This window comes from Staurois parvus, unplaced genomic scaffold, assembly GCF_062004578.1.
Source record: "Staurois parvus isolate SC_StPar_1 unplaced genomic scaffold, SC_StPar_1.0 ptg001193l, whole genome shotgun sequence".
NCBI classification, from domain to species: domain Eukaryota; kingdom Metazoa; phylum Chordata; class Amphibia; order Anura; family Ranidae; genus Staurois; species Staurois parvus.
The window spans coordinates 122,759-147,337 of NW_028318989.1; the positions used below are offsets into that span (position 1 = coordinate 122,759).

A 24,579-nucleotide genomic window follows, 5' to 3' on the forward strand; every position below is an offset into this window, starting at 1 on the left:
ACATCTTGTTCCAGACTTAGTTGGGCATACTTGATGTTTGTAAGTATACTTGTAGAATTGTAGGGATGAATGAACTCCCTCTTAGATTGTAAGCTCCCAGGATCAGGGCCCTCCTATCCCTCTTGTATTGAACTGTATTGTTGCTGTATTGTCTCCTGTTATATTGTAAAGCGCTGAGCAAACTGTTGGCGCTATATAAATCCTGTATAATATAATAATACCAGTCCTTGCATCTGGTTTCTTCAATGCATAGTCTTCTTTAAAGCAAACCTGTCACAAGCCTGGGCTATAAAGTATATGATGACAAAATATCCAAGCAGAACATTCTGCTTGTGAAAGCCACATGTCAAAAAGTTTAATAGATCCAGACATATTTGCATCTGAAGTTAAAGCTGAAGTTTAGGTATGGCAGTTATATTGGTCCAGCTTTGACCAACGCTATTATGTACTGTATTTGCTAGCTTCTGGGTCCCGTGCCGAGCAGCTGCCCTGTTGTAATGTGAACAAAAAAGGTCGCTTGCTCAGCACGGGCACCTTTCAGGGAATGCTTTGAATTTTCTCAATGAATTCAAAGCATTCATTGAGAAAATGCAGTGTCTCTGAATAGCACCCATGCCGAGCAAGCGACCTTCTATATACAGCTGGGCAGCCACTTGGCATGGGACCCAAATCTAGTGGCAGTCACATCAGTAGCAGTGCGTAATACATGGATTTCCAGCTTCCATGGGAATTGGCCAGGTATGGCACATTCATGCTTACATTAGTCCAAGCTGAACTAATGTAACTATGTAAAAAGCTGAACTTAAGGCAAACAGCTACATACACAGATCCAATACGTATAATAGAGTAGTTTTACCAGTCAAAGGATTTGAATTTCTGTTCATGCAGCCCTAAAATTTAGACAGCTCTGCCATACAACCCAGCTCTATCTGGCAAGACCTGAGCTGATTTTCTCTGTTAAGCAACACTTACAGGTCTTGTCCCTCCCCCAACCTGTGACCAGCCTATAAATCAAGAAGCAGCAGACTAATGGGCTCAATATTCTGTCACTCTGCTCTCCTCCCCTATCAACATGTTCCTTGTTAGCAGATGAGCAGTCTAAATCAACTGACTGTCTCTTTGTGCTTCTGTTCCCTCTCCCATTGTGCACTCTATTGTATAGGGAATTGTAAGAGGCTGATACCAATTCAAATGCAGGTACTTGAAAGTAGGAAGGCCAATCTCAATTTTCCGGTAAAATCTGAGCTGCCTACCAACCCTCCGTATTAATCAATGAACCTGTTAGGAAAGTGATGTTCCAGTCTTGACTTTTCCTGTTAAAGTAAAATGGTGGAATATGTATTTCAGGACTCTTGTGCATCTTTTTCCCTTTCAGTCCCAAGTGGGGATGTTCTTATATCTTCACTGATTCATAAAAAGACTTGGTATGTGAATGTTGATTTTATGTGATGAACAACATATTAATGAAATGGTAATTGAGAAATGACAAATGATGAGCTATGATCTGTATATACAGTATGTTAACGGTTATTATATCATTTTGATTGATATTTCCATTCCTGCTTGAAGAAGCAGACACTGTCTGCGAAACGCTTCAAGATTGCCAGCTACCCTGTATTGTACTCAGGGAATTTTTCCTCGTAAAATAGGTGCAGGTACTCCCCCTTCCAAATCACCCTTGTCTTCACCCCCTACCATCTCTGAGCAGGTCCATTAGTTCCACCCCCTACCAACCCCCCAGTACCGTCCCTTTAAAAAAATACAGAGCCAAGTATCATTTTGTGGTACTAAGTAATTTGCATGGAATTTGTTAACGATAACAAGAAAAACAGTAAACTAGATCCCCTGCAGCCAGCAACAATAGACCCCCCCCCAGCAACAATAGACTTCCAGCAACAAAATACCCCCAGCAACAATAGACCCCCCACAAGCATTAATAGATCTCCCAGAGGCCAAAATCAATAGACCCTTCATCAGCCAGCAACAAATGACCCCTCCCTCAACAGTAGATATCTCCCAGCAACATAAGACCCCCCAGCAACAATAGTTCCTCCACTATCAACAATAGACTCTCCCAGCACCAATAGATTCCCCAGTATCAATAGACCTTCCAGCACATCCCAGCACCCCTTGCCATTACATTCAGTGGTGGAGGTGTCGGGACTGCGCTCCTCCCATGTTCCCACTGAAAAAAAGCCCTGATTGTACTACATATCATTACAACATATAATTATTATTATTATTACATCGAGTTTATATAGCACCAAAGGGTTTGCTCAGCGCTGTACAATAGAGGGGGGGACAATACATGAAACAGTACAGTAACAACAAACAGCACACGAGGGGTTATAGGGCCCTACTCTTTCGAGCTTACAATCTAGGAGATATATGATAGAGAGTTATGAATAATATCAATGTGTATATATATATATATACTTAGTTGAACCGAGTCAGTAAGAGCAAGGGTATGACACTTCTTTTAGGAAATCTACCATTTAAAAAAAAATAAAGACTTATGATTTTTAGATAATCGTATAAGGTGATCTCTGTAAATTCTCTGTCTTAAACAGTGGTCCCCAAACTGCGGCCCGCGGGCCAGATTCTGCCATTTACTTACCTTTTTCCGGCCCTTGGGGTACTTTTCCTCCCATTGACACCAACAATGGGGCACTTTTCCTCCCATTGACACCAACAACGGGGCAATATTCCTGCCACTGACACCTATAATGGGGCACTTTTCCGCCCACTGACACCAATAATGGTGTACTTTTTCTCCCACTGACACCAACCATGGGGCCCTTTTCCTCCCATTGACACCCATGATGAGACACCATTTCTCCCACTGACACCAATGACAAAGCACTATTCCTATTACTGACACCAACAATAGGGCGCTATTTCTACCACGGAAACCAATGATGGGGCACTATTCCTGCTACTGACACCACCGATTAGATACTATTCCTGCCACTAACACCAATGAAGAGGCACTATTGCCACCACTGGCAAAAATTAAGGGTCACTATTCCTCCCACTGACACCAACGATGAATCACTATTCCTCCCACTAATACCAACAATTGGCAATATTCCTCTGAGCAATAACAATGATGGGACGCTATTCCTCCTCCCACTGACCACAGGTGCTATGTAATTTTCTTACTCCTACTGACAACCAAACCTCTACATTACTTATACCAGGACTTCTCCCACTGGCCACATTCCAGCCCCCTAAAGTGTGGACAGTAATCTGGCCCTTTGGCTAGAAGGTTTCGATACCCCTGGTCAAAAAGTACACAAACCTCTAAAATTCCACTTTCTTTTCCAAAAATAGTTTTTTTTTGTGTTGATAATACTTGGGATGTGGTGTATATTATATGAGGGCAAAATATGTGTCCTGTTAAAGTACAGACTCTCATATACCTTCAATTGTTTATATCTTTGGATCTGTTGATTATTTTTATGTCCGATTATTTCTGAAGTTGGCCTCTGATGCCTATGTGTTTTGCATCATATCCTCAAATACAATTGCCCAGTTTGCAACACGTTTTCTTTACATGCTACATTATTTGACAGTGAAGAAAAGCAAATGACACCAAGACCATAACCCTGCAAAATATTTCTGAAAATAAGATCTTTTTATGTAAGAAAAAAAAAGTAAAATGTTCTTCTATTTTGAAATAGATTCTTCTGTACCCAGATGATGTTAGGTGGGTTCCATCCACTTCTCACCTTATCCTGGAGATGACATGGATCTTGAACAACCTGGAAAGCTTGGAGTTCCATGGTGTTTTGAAACAATGACATGGAAGGTATGTAGATGACAGGAGGCACTTTGTGCATAGGCTGTGTAGTAACAGATAACTCTTTCTTGGGTTGAGCTGGAAGGGAAAAATGGAGTGCTTGTGTTCAGCTTTAGGGGTGTTATTGATTTGGCTTTACATTGTTGTGCCCAGAGTGTTTATCTCTCTTCGTCTCTAGTAACTGGCTCCTCTCCTCTCTACCAGGCCTATGGATCCTCCGGTACAGGAGGCAGCTGGCATCCAGCACCAGTCTGGAATCCCTGCAGGAGATCATGGCTAAGCTGCAGGAGCTGGAAATGCTAAGTGTGGAGGAGATCCGACGTCTTCAAGAACTGACACCATTGAACAAGCGGGCCGAGGCTCTGATGGACATGCTAGGAGGGAAAGGCCGTTGGTTCCTTCAAGGGCTGCAGACCTGCATAGAAACCAGTCGCTCTTCCATCTACCTGCGCATACGTCATTATGGTGGGTCATCAGCTTTCTGTGGCAGGGGCAGACTGACCATTTGGAAACTCGGGCTCTGCCCGAGGGCCCGGGGTCAGTAGGGGGCCCCATGAGATGCCCCTGGTACCTTTTTCATAGGCTTTTTTGGGTTTTGGCAAGGACACAGGGGCCCCATGATCCCCTATTGCCCGGGGGCCCCATGAGTTGTCAGTCCGCCCCTGTTCTGTGGTTTATAAAAAAGTGATTGGCAAGAATGGAACCTTAACCAAATGTTTTATTGATGTCTATTTCATTCCTGGGGCACATAGTGGGAGATTTACTAAAACTGGAGAGTGCAAAATCTGGTGCAGCTCTGCATAGAAACCAATCAGCTTCCAGGTTTTATTGTCAAAACCTAATTGAACAAACTGAAAATAGAAGCTGATTGGCTACCATGAACAGCTACATCAGGTTCTGAGTGCACCAGTTTTAGTAAATCCCCCCCAAAGTGGTATTGCAGTCTGTGTCCCGGTAGAGGACAGTTCCACTCGCTTTTTATGTGGTCACTAGGACAGGACATAAGGGGAAATCTTTTCTATATTTTGGAAGCAAGGTTAACCAATCTGGTACCTGAATTGTGACAGAGGATCTGGAAGAGTAAAGTATGCTTTTGAAATCCTTATCTTTGGACATTTTTAGCCATTGCTTACTTTATCTGAGTTTGACAGTTCAGCTTGAGTGTCAGGAGTCAAAGGTCACAGTCTAGCGCTTGCTACCCTGTTGAATGCCTGGTTTCACACACTGTCCCAACTTTTGAGAATGCATAACATGTGCGGTATATAGCAGAGCCCTGTAATGTAAACAAATATAGGTTTTGTTATATATTCACATTATGCATGTTCAAGGGCTGGGAGACAGTATGTTGGGATTGGCAGTTAGTAGGGCAGAAACAGACTTCTGGTGACCTCTGGCTCTCAAGTTGGTAGTAACAAACTCTCCTGCGCTCTGAGACCCAAAAGAGGTGGATAGATGGAACCAAAAATTCGACCACCTGTGCATATGGGGTTGTGCAGCTCCAAACAAGGCTGGGGAAGCCCGACCAACACTGCGAAGCAAAAACAAAAAAGAAGCGCACCAACCTTGCGCATTACCTCAGTAAACCAAATTTGTATTGAATACAGAATTATACTCACAAACAATTAAGTATTTCAAGCATGTAAGTTCTCAGAGGAACTCTCGCCGGCTTTACCATTCCATAGTTCCTCTGAGAACTTACATGCTTGAAATACTTCATTGTTAGTGAGTATAATTCTGTATTCAATAAAAATTAGGTTTTATGAGGTAATGCGCAAGGTTGGTGCGCTTCTTTTTTGTTTTTGCTTCTCAAGTTGGTAGTGTCATGCTCAGATAATAATAAGTGAAACTAAATAAGGGGGCAAACACAAGCCTTTCATAGGAGGGCATAACGGCTGTAGGGGTGAGGTTATGACTATGATGTTTAGGATCTAAAGATAAGTGTTTACTGGAGAGGAGATTGCCATAAATCTTAAAGTGTAGCTAAACCAAAAAGTAAAATTTAATTTACTGCAGCTTACCAGTCCTTAGATGTGGTGGCTGCTTTAGTTTTCTGTTTTTATATTTTTTTCAACAGTCGATCTGACCAGTAACACACTTCTTATCTTAGGGCTCTTTCACTCAGGTGGCTGGGGGCTATTAAAACAGGAGGCTGAGCCACAGTTTTACCACCCCCTGGGTGCTCCCTCAAATTTAGATAATACAGCCGGACAAGGTTGTAGACATGCTGCAGAGGTGATGCTTTGCTTTGGCCCTGCAGCATTTTTAACTCCGGCTGTAGAGTTTGATAGGCAGCAACACCTGTTATACTTGTCCACTGAGTTCAATGAGGCGGATCCACAAACGTTAGCTAAGTGCTTGAACTCTGTCAGTAGTCCAAGAACTGACACTTCCTGTGAGGAAACTACATATCCCACAATCCTGGGTCTCTCAGTCTTGTGCTCTTCAGGTGAGATCTGATAATTAGATCTGAAACATATGAAGCAGACAGAGCAAATAAGGTGTAACTAAAAGCAACACTTAGTTTTGTTTTTGGATAGAGAAGGGTTAGAATACCTGTCAGGTTTTTGGTACTGTCTGTGCCCCTGTTACAGAGATTCTCCCTTTCAATTTGTTATGCTTACCATTGTCAACAAATGTGAAAGTAAAAGGAAATCACAAATTTTGGTTGTCCCTAGAACAGGAATATTAGGGATATCTTCCATTTGGGACACTGGTGACAACCAGGCATTTCCTTACTTTAGAGGGATTTTCTCTCTTCTCAGCTTGTTTTGTCTATGGTACAGGAAGTGAAGGGAAATCTCCCCTCCGGCAGACATGGCAAAAATAAACCCTACTGAGGATAAAAACCTTGCTCTATCTAAAATAAAAAAAAACTGCATTTAGTTCTACTTTAACAGAGAGCTCACCATGCAGTGTTTCCTCACATTAGCACTCCTACATTTGAATGCAATACAGAGGAAATATTGGGTTGTGGAAATGGTGGCATGGATTGTGACCGGAACAAGACGTCTGTCCCTTTAGCGAATAGGGACAAGCTAGGTAAATGATCGCATGGACGTAGGAAAATCGATCTGCCATGATACCATAAACCACAGCCACAATATCTGAGCCCAACAGTACAAGGTAAAGCAAACAAACTACACAGGTAATATAACTATACTAATACCTACTGTAGCTAAAACAACAAAAACATTTGAACGTGTACAATGCCTTTAGGTTGTACAGAAACTGTCCCAAAAAAATTAATAATAGTTGCATCAAGTGTGTACATTTTGATGGTGAACATGAACAGACAAGGAACATTTTTTAAGTTTGTTTCCTTTAATTTGTCTGTGATTGTGTCTCTTTTTGTGACAGATCCATTGGTGAAGAAACATTTGGACAGTGTGAAATATGATCAGCACCCACTGCTAGCTCAGTTGGACTCTCTCCTCCTGGTCGAAGGCCTTACAGATGCCCAGCTTCAAGAACATGACATTGTGCAGCTGGAATTAGGCCAGGGTGGAAGAGGTACCCCTAAAAGATTGCCTTTGGAAAAACTGTTGACACCACTGTCGAGAGTCAGCCTTCCACCACGTATCACCTTAACTGTAGGAGTGGCAGGAGCTGGTAAAAGTACCCTGGTGAGGCTGTTTGTGGAGAAGTGGACACGAGGTGAGCTGTGTGCTAACATTCCCTGTTTGTTGACCCTGAATCTCTGGGAGTTGAACATCTTTGATCGTCTATCTGTGGAGAAGCTAATACGGATTGCCTGTCCTAGCTATTCAGTGCCACCTCCAAATTCCCTTCTGATTTTGGATGGATTGGATGAGCTTCGAGCCCCGCTTGACTTCTCTGACTCAATAGCTAGCACTGACCCTCAGAAAGAACTTTCCCCTGAATGTCTCATTACCAACATCCTACGGGGTAATCTTCTGCCAGATGTCTTTGTGTGGGTAACATCAAGGCCAGGAGCTGCTGCTATGATTCCTGGAGGGCTTGTGGATCGAATGACGGAGATATCTGGACTTGAATCAAGTGAAATCAGGCAGTACATGGATCAGCTTTTACATGATACCAATGGCTTAGTGGACAGGATCTGTGGGCACCTAGATAGCCATCGTTCATTAAATGCTTTGTGTTCTGTTCCCACCTTGTGCCACATCATAGGAGTATCTCTAGGCTTTGCAGCTCGTGCCTATGATTCTACATATCCATCTCTACCTATGACACTCTCCACCATCTTCTCCTGGTATCTGAAAGCTCAATTTATTTACTTAGAGGGAATAGAGCAACCAAGCAGTGCCCGACGAACTGTTGGCAACTTAGGAAAGTTGGCATTTCAGGGATTGCTTAGAAAACGGACGGTGTTTTACGAGTCAGATTTGAAATCTTGCGGGATTGAGACTCCGATATTACCAGGAAGCCTTTGTAGTCGGTTGCTACTGCCCCAGAATTCACCCTCCTGTCCCGCTTTCTGCTTCTCCCACCTCCTTGTGCAGGAGTTCCTGGCAGCTGTTCACTACTATTCTGCCGCCAAACGTGCAATATTTGACCTCTTTGCTGAGGGAGGAGTTTCTTGGCCCAAGTTTGGCTTTCTAAACCATTATAAAAGTGCAACGCAGAGGGTTTTACAAACCGATGGAGCTCAGCTGTCCATCTTCCTTCGCTTCCTTTCTGGTCTCCTATCTTTGCAGGTTGTTAGGATTTTAGCTGGGTGCCTGCCAAACAAGGAAGAGCCAAGTAGCCACCGTGGGCAAGTAATGGACTACCTGCAGAGCCTGCTGAGCACCAGCAAAACAATTTCCTGTGGAATGGTGAACTTAATGTGCTGCTTGCATGAGATGGGCCACACAGACGTGATCAGTATGGTGGAGGAGGCTCTAAAGACTGGAACACTCAGCAGAAAATTGAGCCCTTTGACTTGCTGTGCTCTTGCATTCTTACTTAGAGCATCACGCAGCTGTGCCGAAGAAACAAACCTTTCCCAGTGTCTTAATTACAGTCTTGTACAAAACTTCCTGCCGCAGCTACAGTACTGCACTAACCTCAGGTATATTCTCACAAAGAATCTATAATAGGTTTGGTTCAATTTTGTTTGTTTTGTTAGCTTTTTTAACTGTTTTATGTGTTTTTTTTTTTTTGCAATATGTTTACATACAGTACAAATAAACCTCACAGTGTTTTTTAATTATCCATTTAAACTGCAGTTTTCCATAAAAAGTTTTGTCCCAGGACCCAGGCCCTGCTAATCTCTTCTAAACATACCTTTTGTCCTAAAAAAACACCAACTAGCCCAGTGTTCAAAGGCAACAGTTTAAACATTGCATGACACCTGCCGGGTTGTTTGGGTTACCCAATACTAAGCACATGGTATTAGTACTTCTGTGAGCTTTGTTAAAACCTAAAACCAGCCAAAATGTTGTTTTGCATGAAAATGTTTAGGGCCTCTCTCAGGTTTTTACCTGATGATATACAGTATTTACTAAATGTGTGCACCTAACTGCCCACTACTTTTTTACTTTTTCAGGCAGTATTCACCAAAAGCAAGACAAATCTGGGCTTAAATTCCAATATACAAAGTATGTGATCTTTGAAACCAGGCACTCAGTTATTTTATGTCTGTACCCACCATACATAAAGATCTTTTCTAGTCTGAGGGGAAGGGGGTAATAGCTAATGATAGCTATTTATTTTAGGTGATTCACTAAGGAAAGTTTGGGGTGAGAACCTGAATCAGCAATATAAATGATCCACCAAATATCACATCAAATTTATTAATAGCCATTTTCTGTGGCTTTTTGAAAACTGGCAGTCTGCTACAATCAATCATTCCTATCTTTCTGTAATACAGAATGGAGAATAACAACTTTAAAGATGATGTGATGGAGCTTCTGGCTACCATCCTGCGTGCCAAGGACTGTGCCATCCAGAAGATCAGGTAAGAGATCTGGACTTTCTTTACTTTCCTAATCCATGAACCCCTTTCTAAACACCAGTACTTGCCAAGAATCCCCTGCTGTGGATCAGCCTATCTCAGGCAACCCGTTACTTAAGTAGAAATTGACTCTACCATTTAAATACATGTTAAAGTCCAACTTTACCTTTAAATCAGCTAAATATATTCCAGGTGGGTCAAAACAAAAAGTGTTCAAAGTCTTACATTTTTTTTCTTTTGAAAACAGCCACTTCATGAATAGAATAGCCAGTCCTCTGTAGGCATGCTGTAGAGAAGTACCCTTGCTCTCCGTATGAAGCAGTGGTCCCTCTGCAGGGTCCAACACAAACCCTGCTAAGTCAAACCTATAGCTCTGCAATCAGCTGATCGGTGAGCTCTAGATCTAACTCAACACAAAGAGCAAGGGTCTCTAAGATGTTTCTATATAACCTGTTCTTCCATTACAAAAACACTAAGTTAAATTGGTTGTATTAAGTGTTTCTTATGTCAAAACAATATTCCTGTTTTTTAATTAGGCTGGAGTCCCTTATTAACCATGTGCAATTAGAAGACCATCATTATATTGTTTATACTGCAATAATTACAGTATGAGCCCTTTGCTGTACTCTTTTTGCAGTCTGTCAGAGAACCAACTGAGTAACAGAGGTGTGAAGGTGCTGGGAAGAGCCCTGATGGTGAACCGTACACTCTGTTCCATTGAGTAAGTTGTGCAGTATCAGACTCAGCTATTAATAAGTATCCAATGCCAACATGGAGCAGAGGCAGCCATCTTGTTCTGTGAGCCATGTTTTGGGAACATGGAGGTCTTGCCTCATATGCCCCAAGTTCATAGTGAATGGAAGGGATGGCTATAACCAGCAGACAGGTTTGCTTCTTCTCCTTGTGCAGGCATTGTAATCTAATTAGAATTATGAATTTGGCCATAAACCCATTGTATTTTGTGTCACAGCCTCCATGGAAATAGAATTGGACCCAGCGGTGCCAAGGCGTTGGCGGAGGCTCTAAAGAACAATCAAGTGCTGCAGTGCCTAAAGTGAGTAGAAAATGCCAAGTTTACCCTTTATGTATATGTTCAGGCAACGGGTCTAACCTTTCCTCAAGCAACCAGTGTTTGGAGAGTGGGTGTTGGGACATCTGTGCAGTATTTTGAGCAGAGGCTAGTAGGTTTTATTGTTCTAGTGGATAGTTAATTGAAAATATGGTGGGTAACCCAAAACCTTGTTGTTTTGTTTTGGATAAAGTGAGGAGGGGTTACAACCTCTGTCAGTTTTTTTTGTTGCTGTCTGCTTCTCTGCAGTTGAGGAAAGTGCTGGACTCATAGGGTTGTCTTACTGGTATTGCTATCTTAAAGTATTGAAGGTGATGCAAATGATATGGTTCCTGCGGAGGCAGATTCTACACCCCAGAGGATTTTCACAGTCTCCTTGGTTTGTAGTGCACTGTACAATATCAAAAATATGCCACATCTAAAATCAATAATATGTTTCTTTTGTGACCAGTTCAATGTACATGCATACATATGAAGAAAATAGATAAATCTACTATGCAAAAGATTTAAATGTCCAAAGAAACTCAGAAACAATCCATATACCAACAGCGGTAAATAGTCCAAAACCAATGGATTCTTGTACCCAGCGAAGATCTCTGTGATTTTAAATCAGCCTCCTATGTATCCTACCCAGTGCTCACTCTAAACATGAATGTATATGACTTTTGGAGTCAAATCACGCTTGCACATATATGGTCCTCCAACAGCAGCACATAGGAATCCCACGTTACTCCTCCACTCACATGCACCTCGCTGGACAGATGCTTGGAAAGGCAGAAAAAAAGAGCACCATGCTCCCATAGTGTAAAATCCTCAAAACTCTTTATTGTAGGAAAAAACACTAGCATAGATGTTTGAAAATATATAGTGCTGGTCAAATGTGTTAAACATACAAGGTGCTTATCCCAAAATTGCAGAGCCATAAAAAACATACAGAGAAGAAAAAGGGACTTTTTAAGCACCAAAACTACAAAAGAAAAAAAGATCTTATATAGAAAATACAAGTTTATTGAACATAGTACACCAATGAAAAAACATACACTATGTTTTTTCATTGATGTACTATGTTCAATAAATTTTTATTTTTTTATATAAGATCTTTTTTTCTTTTTTAGTTTTGGTGCTTAAAAAATTCCCTTTTTCTTCTCTGTATGTTTTTTATGGCACTAGCATAGATGTATACAGCAATCGGCTTCCACCAGACTACAAGTCCCACAATGCCTATCGGAATTGTGCATGCGTGGTGATGTCACGACTTCCAGCTCCAGCCACTAATGTACTGTAACAAATTGAAATTGAAATGCCACACCACTGCTAAGAGGTCCAGATACAACTTTATTCTAATAAAAGTCAGGGGGACAATCCAATTTTTTGGGATTGTCCCTTTGACTTTTATTAGAATAAAGTTGTATCTGGACCTCTTATCAGTGGTGTAGTGCTTCAGTTTCCATTTTTTCTTCTCTGCTAGGCAGATGCACCCTCTGTATAGGTACTGGTGACCACTGAGTTGTCACCAGAAAGGGAATAGAGGGTAAATCTTCCAATGGAGACTTGTCAAATAGGAGATTTGGACCACTTTGGTCCAAACAACAAGAAGAGATAAGAGTTTAAACCCTTCCCTACTCTATCCACAATTTAAAATGATGGCTTTAGATATACTTTTTTTTTTCAAGAAGAATGTTTATTGAGAAATGTCAGAACAAAACATTCCAGAGTACATATATGTGGGTACATGTCATATCTCAACATTGATCTTAGATTAGCAATGAGATACGCAATGCTTCCAAAAATGAGCACATAAAATGCTCAATATACAATATTTCACCAGCTTTTGATGTTACCTTCATTTGACCTACGCAAAGCCCAGCAAACAATTTACCTAATCTGCAGGAGCACTTTACAGATGTTAACGGTATCATGTCAGTATTCTATGTAACACCAGATCTATGGGCGCCAGCCTGGGTGTACTCAACCATTCTCTCCACACTTTTTCATATTTGGCCAGACATGCCCTATTCTGATAAATAAGGCACTTGTACCGTAAAGGATATTCCATATGGTCAACCTATGATTGTGAGGAAGGGGGAACCATGGACCTCTAGTGGAGTAGGACAGGTTTACGGGCCTTTGGAGACCACCTCCCTAATATACGAGTCTTGTTTGATATTCCCTCATGCAGATTCTTCCAGTGCCGTCAGCTTTGACCTGCCCTCTTTACTCAAGCCAGAGCAACCCTTAGACAGATTAAAACCCCCCTTATAGATCAATTAGCATCTGCCATTGATAAGAAAGGACTTATATCTTCTCCTTATAAATCTCTGGATTGCTCTCCAAGCAGCATGTAGCTGTCCAGCAGGAGAAGCTGGTCTTCAGATGTTACAGCAATAGATGGAAAGATCTGGCACTCTATCTTAGAACACGCTCCCTTTGTGCCCAGTTCTCTAACCCAACGGTTGTCAAAACTCTTTGTTATACATTGGGTCTATAGAACGCCCCATAAATTAAATTAAAGTTGAACCGTAGAGAGACCTCAGACTGCCCTTGCTGTGGAGGATCCCCTGCAGACCATTTGCATATGTTTTGGAAATGCCCCAAACTGGTGCGTTACTGGAGTACTATAATTAATACTGTTAACCAGGTATTTCAAGTGACTTTCCATAATGATCCTTTGACATGTATATTAGTGTACCTAGATGAAGAATTATATGCAACTCAGGCCAGGATGGCCATCACCTGACTTCTGTTTTTGGCATGTAAATGTATATTGTTGAAGTAGCTTGGGCACCTGCCCCCCACATTTGGGGAGTGGTGGACGCAAGTTAATTCGACCCTGCTAAAAGAAAGACATATACTGAAGCAACAAGGCACTCTCCTTAAAGTGGTACTGCAGTCAAGCTCTCTGAATAAAAAAAAAAACATCAATATACAGTTTAAACATTGTACAGCAGAATTTGGAAATAATAGTAAATATCAGCTTACTCTTTCAAACCGACTTGTTTCTATCCTCCACGCTGCTATTGTGAGTGACCATATGTAGTGAGGGCAAATGAAGCCCTGGCCGCAGTATTCTGGTAATAGTGCTGATCTCTTCACCTTGCCAGCCCAGTGCAATCTTGCGCATCCATGGTAAAGGGGCTCCAGGCCTCGCATGCGCAGTGGAAATAGCACTTCTGTTCTGATGTGTACAAGTCACTAAAGCAGTGGCAGCGAACATTTGCTGTGGCTGATATAGTAACACAAAGGCTTGGAAGCGCATGTACATGAAGGGCTTGGCTACATCTGTGCAATCGCTCTTTACACGTCTCCTCCTACCTCTGCACTTATCCAGCCCCCTCCAGCTCTCCTTTGACTCCCCTCAGCCCTGCTCCACTGTTTCCAGCCCCCTTCCGAGCAGTCCTGGAGTATCTGAAGTTTCTCTCCCAGGAGTCAGTGTGAAGGAAGGAAACCACATCACTCGCATAGGCGATTGACCAGCAATGTAAGAGGAAGTATAGGTGTAATAGTGATGCTAGGTGCAATAACTAAAAACAAGTCATATACATGCACACAATTAACATGTAGTCATACAGGTACTTTTAACCAGCATGTAAACCATTACATGTTCTACGCATGTGAAAGACCATCTACCAAATGAATACCTGCCCTGGCACATCATAGCATTCACCCGGCACTCCAAGAAATAACAGAATCCAACTACAATATTCTTGCACTGTGAAAACCTCCACTTTTATTATCACACGACACACAGGAGGATATATCTTATAGTCATCACAATCTGCATAATAACACACACCAATAATAATGTGAACATTACAGCATGAAATAGACACATCATTTGACAGCATCACAGCATAGAATTAATACATTACTGAAGCTATGTGGAAGTGGGAAGGAACAAATCCCATCGGAACCAAACTGCCCAAGAGGTCACGGAGAAGCCGTAGGCGCGACCTGTCATGAGCCCATATAGCCTTGGCAAATATCACAGCGTCAGGGCGTCCTCTGGCCACTAGGGGAGCTTCTACTGGTCTCGCCTGGACTTCCGCCTTATAAACCCTTTTTCTGGAAGCGGTCCAATAGTGGGTGGCGCCATTCACCACAGCAGGAGCTAGCAGAAGGGCTCCGCGAGGATAACAGAGTCACGTTCAACCACCATATTCGTTATCTGAAAAGTCACACTTTTGCTTCTTATCTACCCCAAAACCTCTTTTCATCTCCCCCAGACTTAAGGATTTCTAACTTAGATGTCCTTCAACAGGTTTTTATCTCCTAATGTGAGGTTACTAGATGTCATAAACATGTTTCATTCTATAAACAAGTTTTTATCTTGCTCTCAGAAGAATATCTTGTGACTTTGTTCCTTTGACCTAGAGAAATGATACATCAGTCACCTCTCATGTCCCTGTCATTCGGGCAACAATGCTTTATTTTAAAAATTACCCAAGAAACAAAAGGTGCAAGGCCAACACATTTCATAGGCATTACAATAGGAAATAGGGTATTTACTGCCACCAAATTACAGTTTTGATTTCCAATGAAAACACAGCAAGGGCAGAAGGTTTAAGTCAAGGAAAGGTGGAAAAATGACTGAAGGTCTGCCTTAAGTTTAAACAATTATGGAAGCAGTGGCTTCAGATTCCAGGTTTACCCATCTTAGCCCTGGTGTTTCTGTGCTTACTGCAATGTTAGTGGCCCCGATGAACTATTACTCATTTAGATAAGGAATGTGCTGCTGTGGTGACAGAATTGAATGGCCATGCCAAATGGTAGAGAGGCAAACACAGTGTGTTAAATTTGACTTTGGGTTTAGCAATGGGCTGGCTCCCAGTCTGTATTCATACGGGTTGAACACAAGATACATTTTTGTTATACCTCATCGTAAAATTTGGTTATTTTAAGTAAGAATGTTTTTTTCTGGTGATTCCTGCTTAACTGACTTATGGCAGCCTTGCTGTTTGGTTATGGTATCCTGATAGCACTTCTTGCTTTGACTTCAGTACGGTATTGTATAAGTAAGATTACTATTGTTCCATGTGAGGAGTCATATATTGGACTTTATGGCTTTTTTCTGTATTTCTTTCTTTTTTTTTGTTATGTTTGTTTAGTTTTGTTGAATGTAAAGCAGTAAAAACTTCAATAAAAAGTTATTTGGAAACAAAAATATATGAGTCTTGTACCACTTCACCTATAATACCTAATGTATATTGTTTGGGATCCACTGCAATTGTACTTTGAAAGGTCTGATTAATAGTATCAATAATTGTTTCCCAAAAGCTGTGCAATTTGGGGCAAGGCCATAGCATATGAAGCAAATTCCCATGATCCTTGCATCATTTAATACGTCAGATCTTGTTGTAGACACATATATAGTTTAAGAAGAGTATAGTGTATCCAGGGGCGGACTGACCATTTGGAAACTCAGGCACTGCCCGAGGGCCTGGGATCAGTAGGGGGCCCCATGAGCTGCCCCGATACCTTTTTCATAGGCTTTTTTGAGTTTGGGCAAGGACACAGGGGCCCCATGATCCCCTATTGCCCGTGGGCCCCATGAGTTGTCAGTCCGCCCCTGAGTGTATCTTGAGCAGTTTTAGATATACTTTTAGCATTTTTACATTGCATATCATTTTCAGCTGGCATTGTTCATTTTGCAGTCTTCAGAACAATCAGATCAAGTCTGAAGGAGCGCAGTACTTGGCCCAGTCTCTGCTGCTGAACCGAAAGTTGATGACCCTGAAGTAAGTATAGGTCAGTCTGTCCGGGGAAGGTCATGTGATTCAGACACACATGGATGTAGCACAGGAACATGACTGTAGATGTTTTACATCCTCTAGGTATTTCACTCCTCAGCACACATCTATACAAATTACTATATCATGAATACTGCATTCCTGAAGCCTAATTCAAGACGAACTTCAGAAATCCCAATTTGCTTCCAAGCTGACGGCATAGATGCAGTCCAATATCAGAAAATCAACACGCTCTCTGTGTCACCGTTAGAGAGATTCACTCTCTCTGTTTGATCATTGTCACTTGCACTTAAAGCGAGGGGAAATCTAAAACTTTACAGCTGTCCCCAGAACTGGGATAAAGGGGAAATCTTCCATTGGGGACACCTGTTCTGATGACAACTGTCTTAGAGAGGATTTTCTTTTCCTATGGGGAGATTTCTTATCGTTTCTTGTTGTGTCTCTTGAACAAGAATTGAAAGGAAATCTGGCAAAGGGACACAAAAGCGTGATAGGGGGTTTAGCTATTCCCTAATCTATAAAAAAAAAAGTGTGGTTCTAGATACATTTTAATGTTGACCACACATAATGGAACATATTCAGAATATTAAGAATAAGTATAAATCAGCACACATATATATATAAAATCCTCAGAAATCCCTTAAAGTCATATCAATATCCTTCCCCTGAAGTACTAATAAAACATATATTCATTGACTTAAACCCAAAAACCCACAAGTATAGTGAAAAAATCAAGACCCAAAGAGATTACCCAAAAATAAAAAATATAAAATATATATAAAAGAACAAAAATAAAATAAAGTCCCAATATGCAAAGTGTCCAAATAATGTGTCCAAACAAAGATCAATTTCTTGATAGGAAGACGCTTCCTACTCCACTGAAGAAGATGCAAATCAATCACAGGTGCTCTTCAAATACCTCAAAAAACAAAATCTCAATATAGTATATTACCTTTTAAATCCCAGAACTAAAGTGCTACACGTGTATCATGCAAAAAAAAAAAAAAACACTCCAGTGTCACAGCACTCATGTGGAAAGAAAATTAATAAATATCACTACAAACTATATATAAAGTGCATAATTAGCCTAAAACAAACAGATTCCAGCTTGTAATCAACCACATATGTACAGAGTGTCCTTAGATTGGTATCCTCTTGTTCCTCAGGACCTCACAAACAGACCAGGAATCAGTATGTGAATTATAATCATATATAAAATTTATTGTAGCCACTTACATATAAAAACGATAAGATCAGCAAGACAGCATCAAACTCCTCATGCCCAGTATACGATCCCCTTTCTGTGTGTAGAGGGTCTCCCGATCACCAGGTAATTCCCCCTTGCTACTCCTATCCAGCACTATCACTTTGTAGCTCTGGGGGACACCTGAAGTGCACCGTTACTCTCCAGACCTCCAACACACAGGGATTCCAGAATCCAAAATGGCCGCCACAGCACTTCCGGGAACGTCACGTGCCCTGGACGCGTTTCGTCTCTTCCGGACTTTGTCCTTGTTGACAAAGTCCGGAATAAAATATTTTTTATTTTTGGGTAATCTCTTTGGGTCTTGATTTTTTCACTATAATTGTGGGTTTTTGGGTTTAAGTCAATGAATATATGTTATATTCAGAATATTTCAACCAGATTTCTAATGCAAAAATGACCAACAAATCAAAGCTGCTTTGGACTGGCTATCATAGGAGAATATGGAGACTATCAGCTGACTACAGTCATTAAATTAATATTTTGATCACTGATATTTTTTTTTATTGTGTATAGACTTGGAATGTTTTGGGGGCTGTTCTGTTGATAAGTCAGATCTTAGCTAGAAAACTAGATGCATGCCTGTTTATCTTGCAGCATTCAGAAGAATGGCATTGGCTGGGAGGGGGCAGAGAGCCTGGCAACCAGCCTCAAAGAGAACCAGGTGCTCCAGGAGCTATGGTGAGTCCATGATTATAGCTGTACCTGCCCATTCTCTGTGTCCTCCCATTATTACTCCTCTGTATCACAAATGATAGAAATAAACATCTAACCTAACATTTCATATAACTCACTGCTTTGTATATTTCTATGCCCATCCTGCCGACCAACACCTGTTCTTTTTATGTGCAGGTTATCCAGCAACACCTTGGGAGACAAAGGAGCCACAGCCTTGGCTGAAGCTCTCACCAAGAACTCAGGTTTAATTACCTTAGAGTAAGTGATACAAACAGGTTTACCTCTTTATTTACCCCATACAAATGCAATCCGCCTGCAAAGTGCCACCTGACTTTCTGGGAACTCACAGTGTGCACATAAGCTTTTTCTCAGCACAGCATCAAGCTTGTCTGTCTTCCATGTTGGATTCTGGCAACCACCATTCCATTTATACCTGTCTTGGGATCACTGACCTTACTGGCTAAATCACTATGTTTGCTTCCATGCCTTACTGCATAATTTTTCCCTAAAGTCTAAGTTCACCTTTTAACCACTTCAAGTCCGGACACTTTTACCCCCTTCCTGTCCAGGCCAATTTTCAGCTTTCAGCTCTATCAAACTTTGAATGACAATTGCGCGGTCATGCAACACTGTACCCATATGAAATTTTTAGCATTTTTTAGAATCAGATAAAGCTTTATTTTGGTGGTATTTATTCACCACTGGGATTTTTATTTTTTTCGATATATAAATGAAAATGTCCAAAAATTTAGAAAAAAAGTGTTTTTCTTATAAAATGCTATGTATTAATGGAACTCTTTCTGTTTCAGTTTGAAGAGTAATTCCATCAGCAACCAAGGCTTGAAATCTTTGACCATTGGCCTTAGCCAGAATCGGAGCCTCAAACACCTAAAGTGAGTCTGGGATCTCTGTCTATATACTATATAGTACATTAAAGTGAACTTGGCTAAGGCCATTTATAAGGGGAAAGTCTACTTCCCTATTGTACTTTTTAGTCCCTGATTTGTGGGCTGACCAAAGACCACATTTCTAGGCTGGCAGGGTTCCTAGAAATGTCACCACACCTGGTTACAAGCATGATGCTGCAATGAGTGTCAGAAAAGGGAATGAATCACTGCCGGGGGCATCTTTATCCTGGGTTCACATACGTGCGGCTTCGTATATCGCATGTGATTTGCACAGGAACCGCACCGCATTGCTGTGCAAATCACATGCGATTTGTGTGCAGTGCGATCGGAGCCATACATTTTGTATGGCTCTATTCGCACCGCACCACAAATGTGCAGGACCCTTTCGTGGGTCCGCACTAGAATCGGACAGCATGGGTATTCACACCTATACGATCCGATTCTGCACATCGCACCGCGTTTTGCGGACCACTTTCGGGGTGTTGTTAACCACTTCCAGACCGGACACTTTTACCTCCTTCCTGACCAGGGCAATTTTCAGCTTTCAGCGCTATCACACTTTGAATGACAATTGCGCGGTCATGCAACACTGTACCCAAATGAATTTTTTTGAGACAGATAAAGCTTTATTTTGGTGGTATTTATTCACCGCTGCGATTTTTATTTTTTTTGCTATGTAAATGAAAAAGTCCAAAAATTTCGAAAAAAGTGTTTTTTTTATAAAATTTTGCAAATAAATAATATTTCATCATAAATCTTGGCCACAATTTATTCCGTTATCTTTTTAGTAAAAAAAAAAAAAATCCAAATTAGTTTATAACCAAAAATTATAATTTTTAAACATTTTTTTTTTTACATTTTTATTTTATTTTTTTATATTATTGTTTTTTATTTTTATTTTTTTTTTACATACTGTCACCCTAGCAGTACAGTGTCACCATGGTGACACTGTACTACTTGTGGGGGGGTGATGAAGATTTTTTTTTTTTTACACTGATTGCTTTTACACCCATATAGGATGTAAAAGCAATCATTTCTCTTTCTCTCTGGCTGTATTCATGCACTCCTTGAGAAGTAATGAGTGAGCTGTGATTGGTCACAGCTTGTCACATGGTACAAGGCTGTTGTGAATAGCTTTGTACCATGTGACCTCTGTGATCATTCACAGATTTCACACGTAGTAAGCAATGATGTCACAAGTGACATCTTGCTTACTACTTTGCATGTGATCACTGATTGGCCAATCAGTGATCACATGATCGGGACCTCGTACAGAGGTCCCGTCCGACGATTGGTGTTTCACTGTGTCCGGAGGACACAGCGGGCACCGGATCGCGGTGCTGCGCGCTCCCAGGGAGCGCGCACAAGCAGGGTGCGGAGAGGCCGTTTATAAACGGCCACCCGACCCTGCAGTGCCACCGTCCGGCCGTTTATATGCAACGGCCGGTCGGGAAGTGGTTAACTTAACATACACACCCGCAGCGGTTCGCATGAACAGGGTGCGATTCTGATGCGGTGCAGAAGTCGCACTGAAAACGCTGCAAATTCCGCACTGCATCAGTGTGAACCAGAGGTTAAGGTCCTAATAATCCAGAGTCACCTTTTGGCTAAAAGAGTAGCTGGTAGGATACCAAGATGACTGCTTTGGATCAAATCTCAGTCTAATATAATCTTTTCAAATCTAAACAAAATTGAATTGGTCTAAAAACTGCAATATCACATTATGGTGACAAAATAAATAATAGATAGATTATAAAATAGATAAAATATACGATGTTCCAAAATTGTATAACACATAAAATGAAACATCTTCATATCCGAAAGGAGACCTGGGGCACGTGATCTGGATGCCAGGTTCTAGCAACACCCCGATCACCACACTTTGACCTGCAACAACTTCCAATGCCCACAGCACCGCGCCAGACGCACTCCTCTCACCTGTCCATGGATAAACAGGGGTTTGGCTCACAGAAGCCTGTCCTGGTTCACCATTGTACAGAATAGATGAAGGAGAGATGCAGTCCGATCTCCGCTCTACCACACACTTCAATTCAAGCTGCAATCACGGCGTTGCCACTGAAAAGAAACCACCACCTCCTTAACGCATTTCACCACAAAAAAAGATTTTCGCTGTTTTTCTTGCTTAATGACCAAGGGGACCCCCTACTAATATTCGATAAACAAGAAAAATTGCTGCAGCCCAGAGTGCAGTGATTCATGTTCTTTTCTGACTGATTTGCCAGAGTACAACAAGCTGGAGCAGCAGCCGAGGATTTTCCAGCTGAGCAAGTAATGAGCCCCTCACGCTGAACGGAACACTTACCTTTATGTGTACGTCAGTACAGTCACAGTATCAATGATTACTGCAGGTAGTATAACAAACTCCAGCAGGCCGATGTCAGAGCTACAGGCTAGGTTTTGCAGCAGTGTGGGAAGTGTGCAACCACAAGGAGCATGGGGTAACAGTTTGTATGGGGTTGTTTGTTGGGACAGACCCAACCAGGACAGGGTCTTTTGGAGGAGACTGCAGGTTAGCCTCTTGCCTACTGACTATGGGCCCTAGCGTTTGGGAGGTGTGTGCCTGGGGGACCTTTTGGAGTAGTTTTATTTCAGATTCAAGTCCATGTTTCCTCGAAACACACAGACTCTGAGAACTGGAGGACAAGGATACAGATTTGGGGTCTCTGTGCCCAAACCAGCAGTGACTGCATCAACCCCCATCCTAGACTCAAAAACTCTAAGCAGATATTAATGTACTCAGCTCAAAACAACCTGATGCTGAGGTCTCTTGCTGAAATCTGTTTATTAAGGTGTTGTGTGTTTACCGTTGTGTCTCATTAACATTGTTAATTGAGTCACCTATTGTTTCTGTTTGTTGACTAATCCTCCTGGAGGTTCCTACATGATGGGATTAGTCTGGTGTCAGCTTTACCTTGTTATCTAATTGGTGTGGGATGTTTATCCCAAATGTGTAATATTAGTTTTTATTGTTCATGTGGGGACTGCCCCTATTTCTGAAGCAAGTAAAAACCTGTATTTCTGTTCAATAAAATATTTCCAGTTGCACCTAAGCTAGTGTTGTCTAGTCCTTGGGTGCGATGCCTAGCAATAATACCTTGTTCCTGTGTCCCAGCAGTGAGGAAGCAGTTCTCTGACAGAGGCACTCAAGAGGGGTGCAAGGAGGTACAACACATTTGTGTTCCAGTGAACTTTTTTTTCAGAAAACAACATCCAGCTGGTTGCTGGTAGTATAGGTGCATGGGTTATGTTGTTATATTTAATAGTACAGGTGGTACTTTGATATCACATAGGTCAGGATGTAGCCATATAACTGAACACAGTTTGGGAAGCATTGCTGTAGGCTGTAAGTTGAAAAGCCATAACTCACCCTAGAAGTGGTTTCCATCTGAAGATACATCCTCTAGTTATTTTGATATTATTTACTGTTCTGTCAAACTGGAAATTGTATTTCACCCTCTGGTGGTCTGAGATAAAAGTTGATGTTTGGCTGCTGTTGGCTCATGGGTAGGAAGGTGGACAGTTCATAACAGAGGATCATGTGACAGAATGCTGCTGCTACAGACATTGTTCATTGTCTTTTGTCCCCCTTGGTCACTTGACCGTTTCTTCTTCGGTTTATTTTAGTGATAACTGTTCAGCGATTATTTCTAGGAGCCAGTTTCCTGGATCAGTTGGAGGACTAATGAACATAAATTACAAACTTGTTTATGTAAAAGCATTTATGCTGGCAATAGATGAGAGGCTAGGTGAAACAAATCCAATATATTCCAGTTCAGTTATCTCATAGAAGACAATTACCATTCGTTGTTTGTTGCCCCCCATTATTATTATTATACAGTATTTATAAAGCACCAATGGTTCACTCAGCACTGTACATTACAAAGGGGGACAGAACATGTGACAGAACAATAACAATACAATGCAAAACATGAGGGGATCGAGGGCCCTGCTCTTTCGAGCTTACAATCTAGGAGGGAGGGGAAAGTGGTACAGGAGGATATAGCTGGGGGGGATGGAGTGGTAGGAAGAGTGGAGGAGGTCGGCAGGTTAGCAGGGGGTGGGGTAGGCTTCCCTGAAGAGATGGGTTTTCAGGGTGCACCTAAAGGAGAGGAGAGTAGGTGATAATCTGATGGGTTGGGGCAGGGAGTTCCAGAGGATGGGTGACACCCTGGAGAAGTCCTGGAGGCGGGCATGGGAGGAGGAGACCAGGGAACTAGAGAGAAGGAGGTCTTGTGAGGAGCGGAGTGTGCGTGCTGGGCGGTACTTGGATATTAGGTCAGTGATGTAGTACGGGGCAGTATGGTGGACGGCTTTGTACGTCAATGTTAGGATTTTGAATTTGATCCGTTCCCCCATGGCAACATTTATAAGGACATATCAAATATCAAATATCTTCATTTGTATACAGGAGTGTCGACTTGTACATTAATAGCTTTTATTCATGATTAATAAATTGTCCCTATAATAGGTGTTTTATTTTAGGTAGTGTGGTTTATAAGGGCTTGTTCACACCACTGTATTTTATGTGTGCTGCAACACAGGATCAAAGCACTAAAAGCACATTAAAACTAGTTACCATCTATGAAGGTCTTCACATCTGTGCGTTTTTTAAAAAAATCTTGCTTGCTACATCTTTTGTGCGTTTTTTTTTTTGTCATGACATTATAGTCAACTCTTAAGGCATCAGCATACCAAGACATTTTGGACAATTTCATGCTCCCAACTTTGTGGGAACAGCCTTTTTGCTCCAACATGACTGAGCACCAGTGCACAAAGCAAGGTCCATAAAGACATAGATGAGCGAGTTTGGGGTGGAGGAACTTGACTGGCCTGCACAGAGTCCTGACCTCATCCCCATAGAACACCTTTGGGATGAATTAGAGCGGAGACTGCGAGCCAGGACTTCTCGTCCGACATCAGTGCCTGACCTCACAAATGTGCTTCTGGAAGAACGGTCAAACCTTCCCATAGACACACTCCTAAACCTTGTAGACGGCCTTCCCAGAAGAGTTGAAGCTGTTATAGCTGCAAAGGGCGGGGCCAACTCAATATTGAACCCTACGGACTAAGACTGGGGGGCCATTAAAGTTCATCTGCGTGTAAAGACAGGCATCCCAATACTTTTGGCAATATAGTGTATGTGCGGCTGCGTGGTGAGAAATGCCCCCCACCA

The 24,579-nt window shown here is 41.7% G+C and overlaps 1 protein-coding gene across 1 annotated transcript in view; it reads left to right on the forward strand.

Moving 5' to 3' along the window:
• Positions 1 to 706: 706 nt before the first annotated feature.
• The window catches only part of NLRC3 (NLR family CARD domain containing 3), a 43,890-nt gene continuing 20,017 nt past the window's right edge, over positions 707 to 24,579 (forward strand). The window contains exons 1-10 of the mRNA XM_089659991.1: positions 707 to 738; positions 3,981 to 4,267; positions 7,160 to 8,834; positions 9,636 to 9,722; positions 10,357 to 10,440; positions 10,690 to 10,773; positions 16,440 to 16,523; positions 18,397 to 18,480; positions 18,652 to 18,735; positions 19,287 to 19,370. Of these exons, the coding sequence (XP_089516117.1) occupies positions 707 to 738; positions 3,981 to 4,267; positions 7,160 to 8,834; positions 9,636 to 9,722; positions 10,357 to 10,440; positions 10,690 to 10,773; positions 16,440 to 16,523; positions 18,397 to 18,480; positions 18,652 to 18,735; positions 19,287 to 19,370 (2,585 nt within the window). The remainder of the gene's footprint in view (positions 739 to 3,980; positions 4,268 to 7,159; positions 8,835 to 9,635; positions 9,723 to 10,356; positions 10,441 to 10,689; positions 10,774 to 16,439; positions 16,524 to 18,396; positions 18,481 to 18,651; positions 18,736 to 19,286; positions 19,371 to 24,579) is intronic.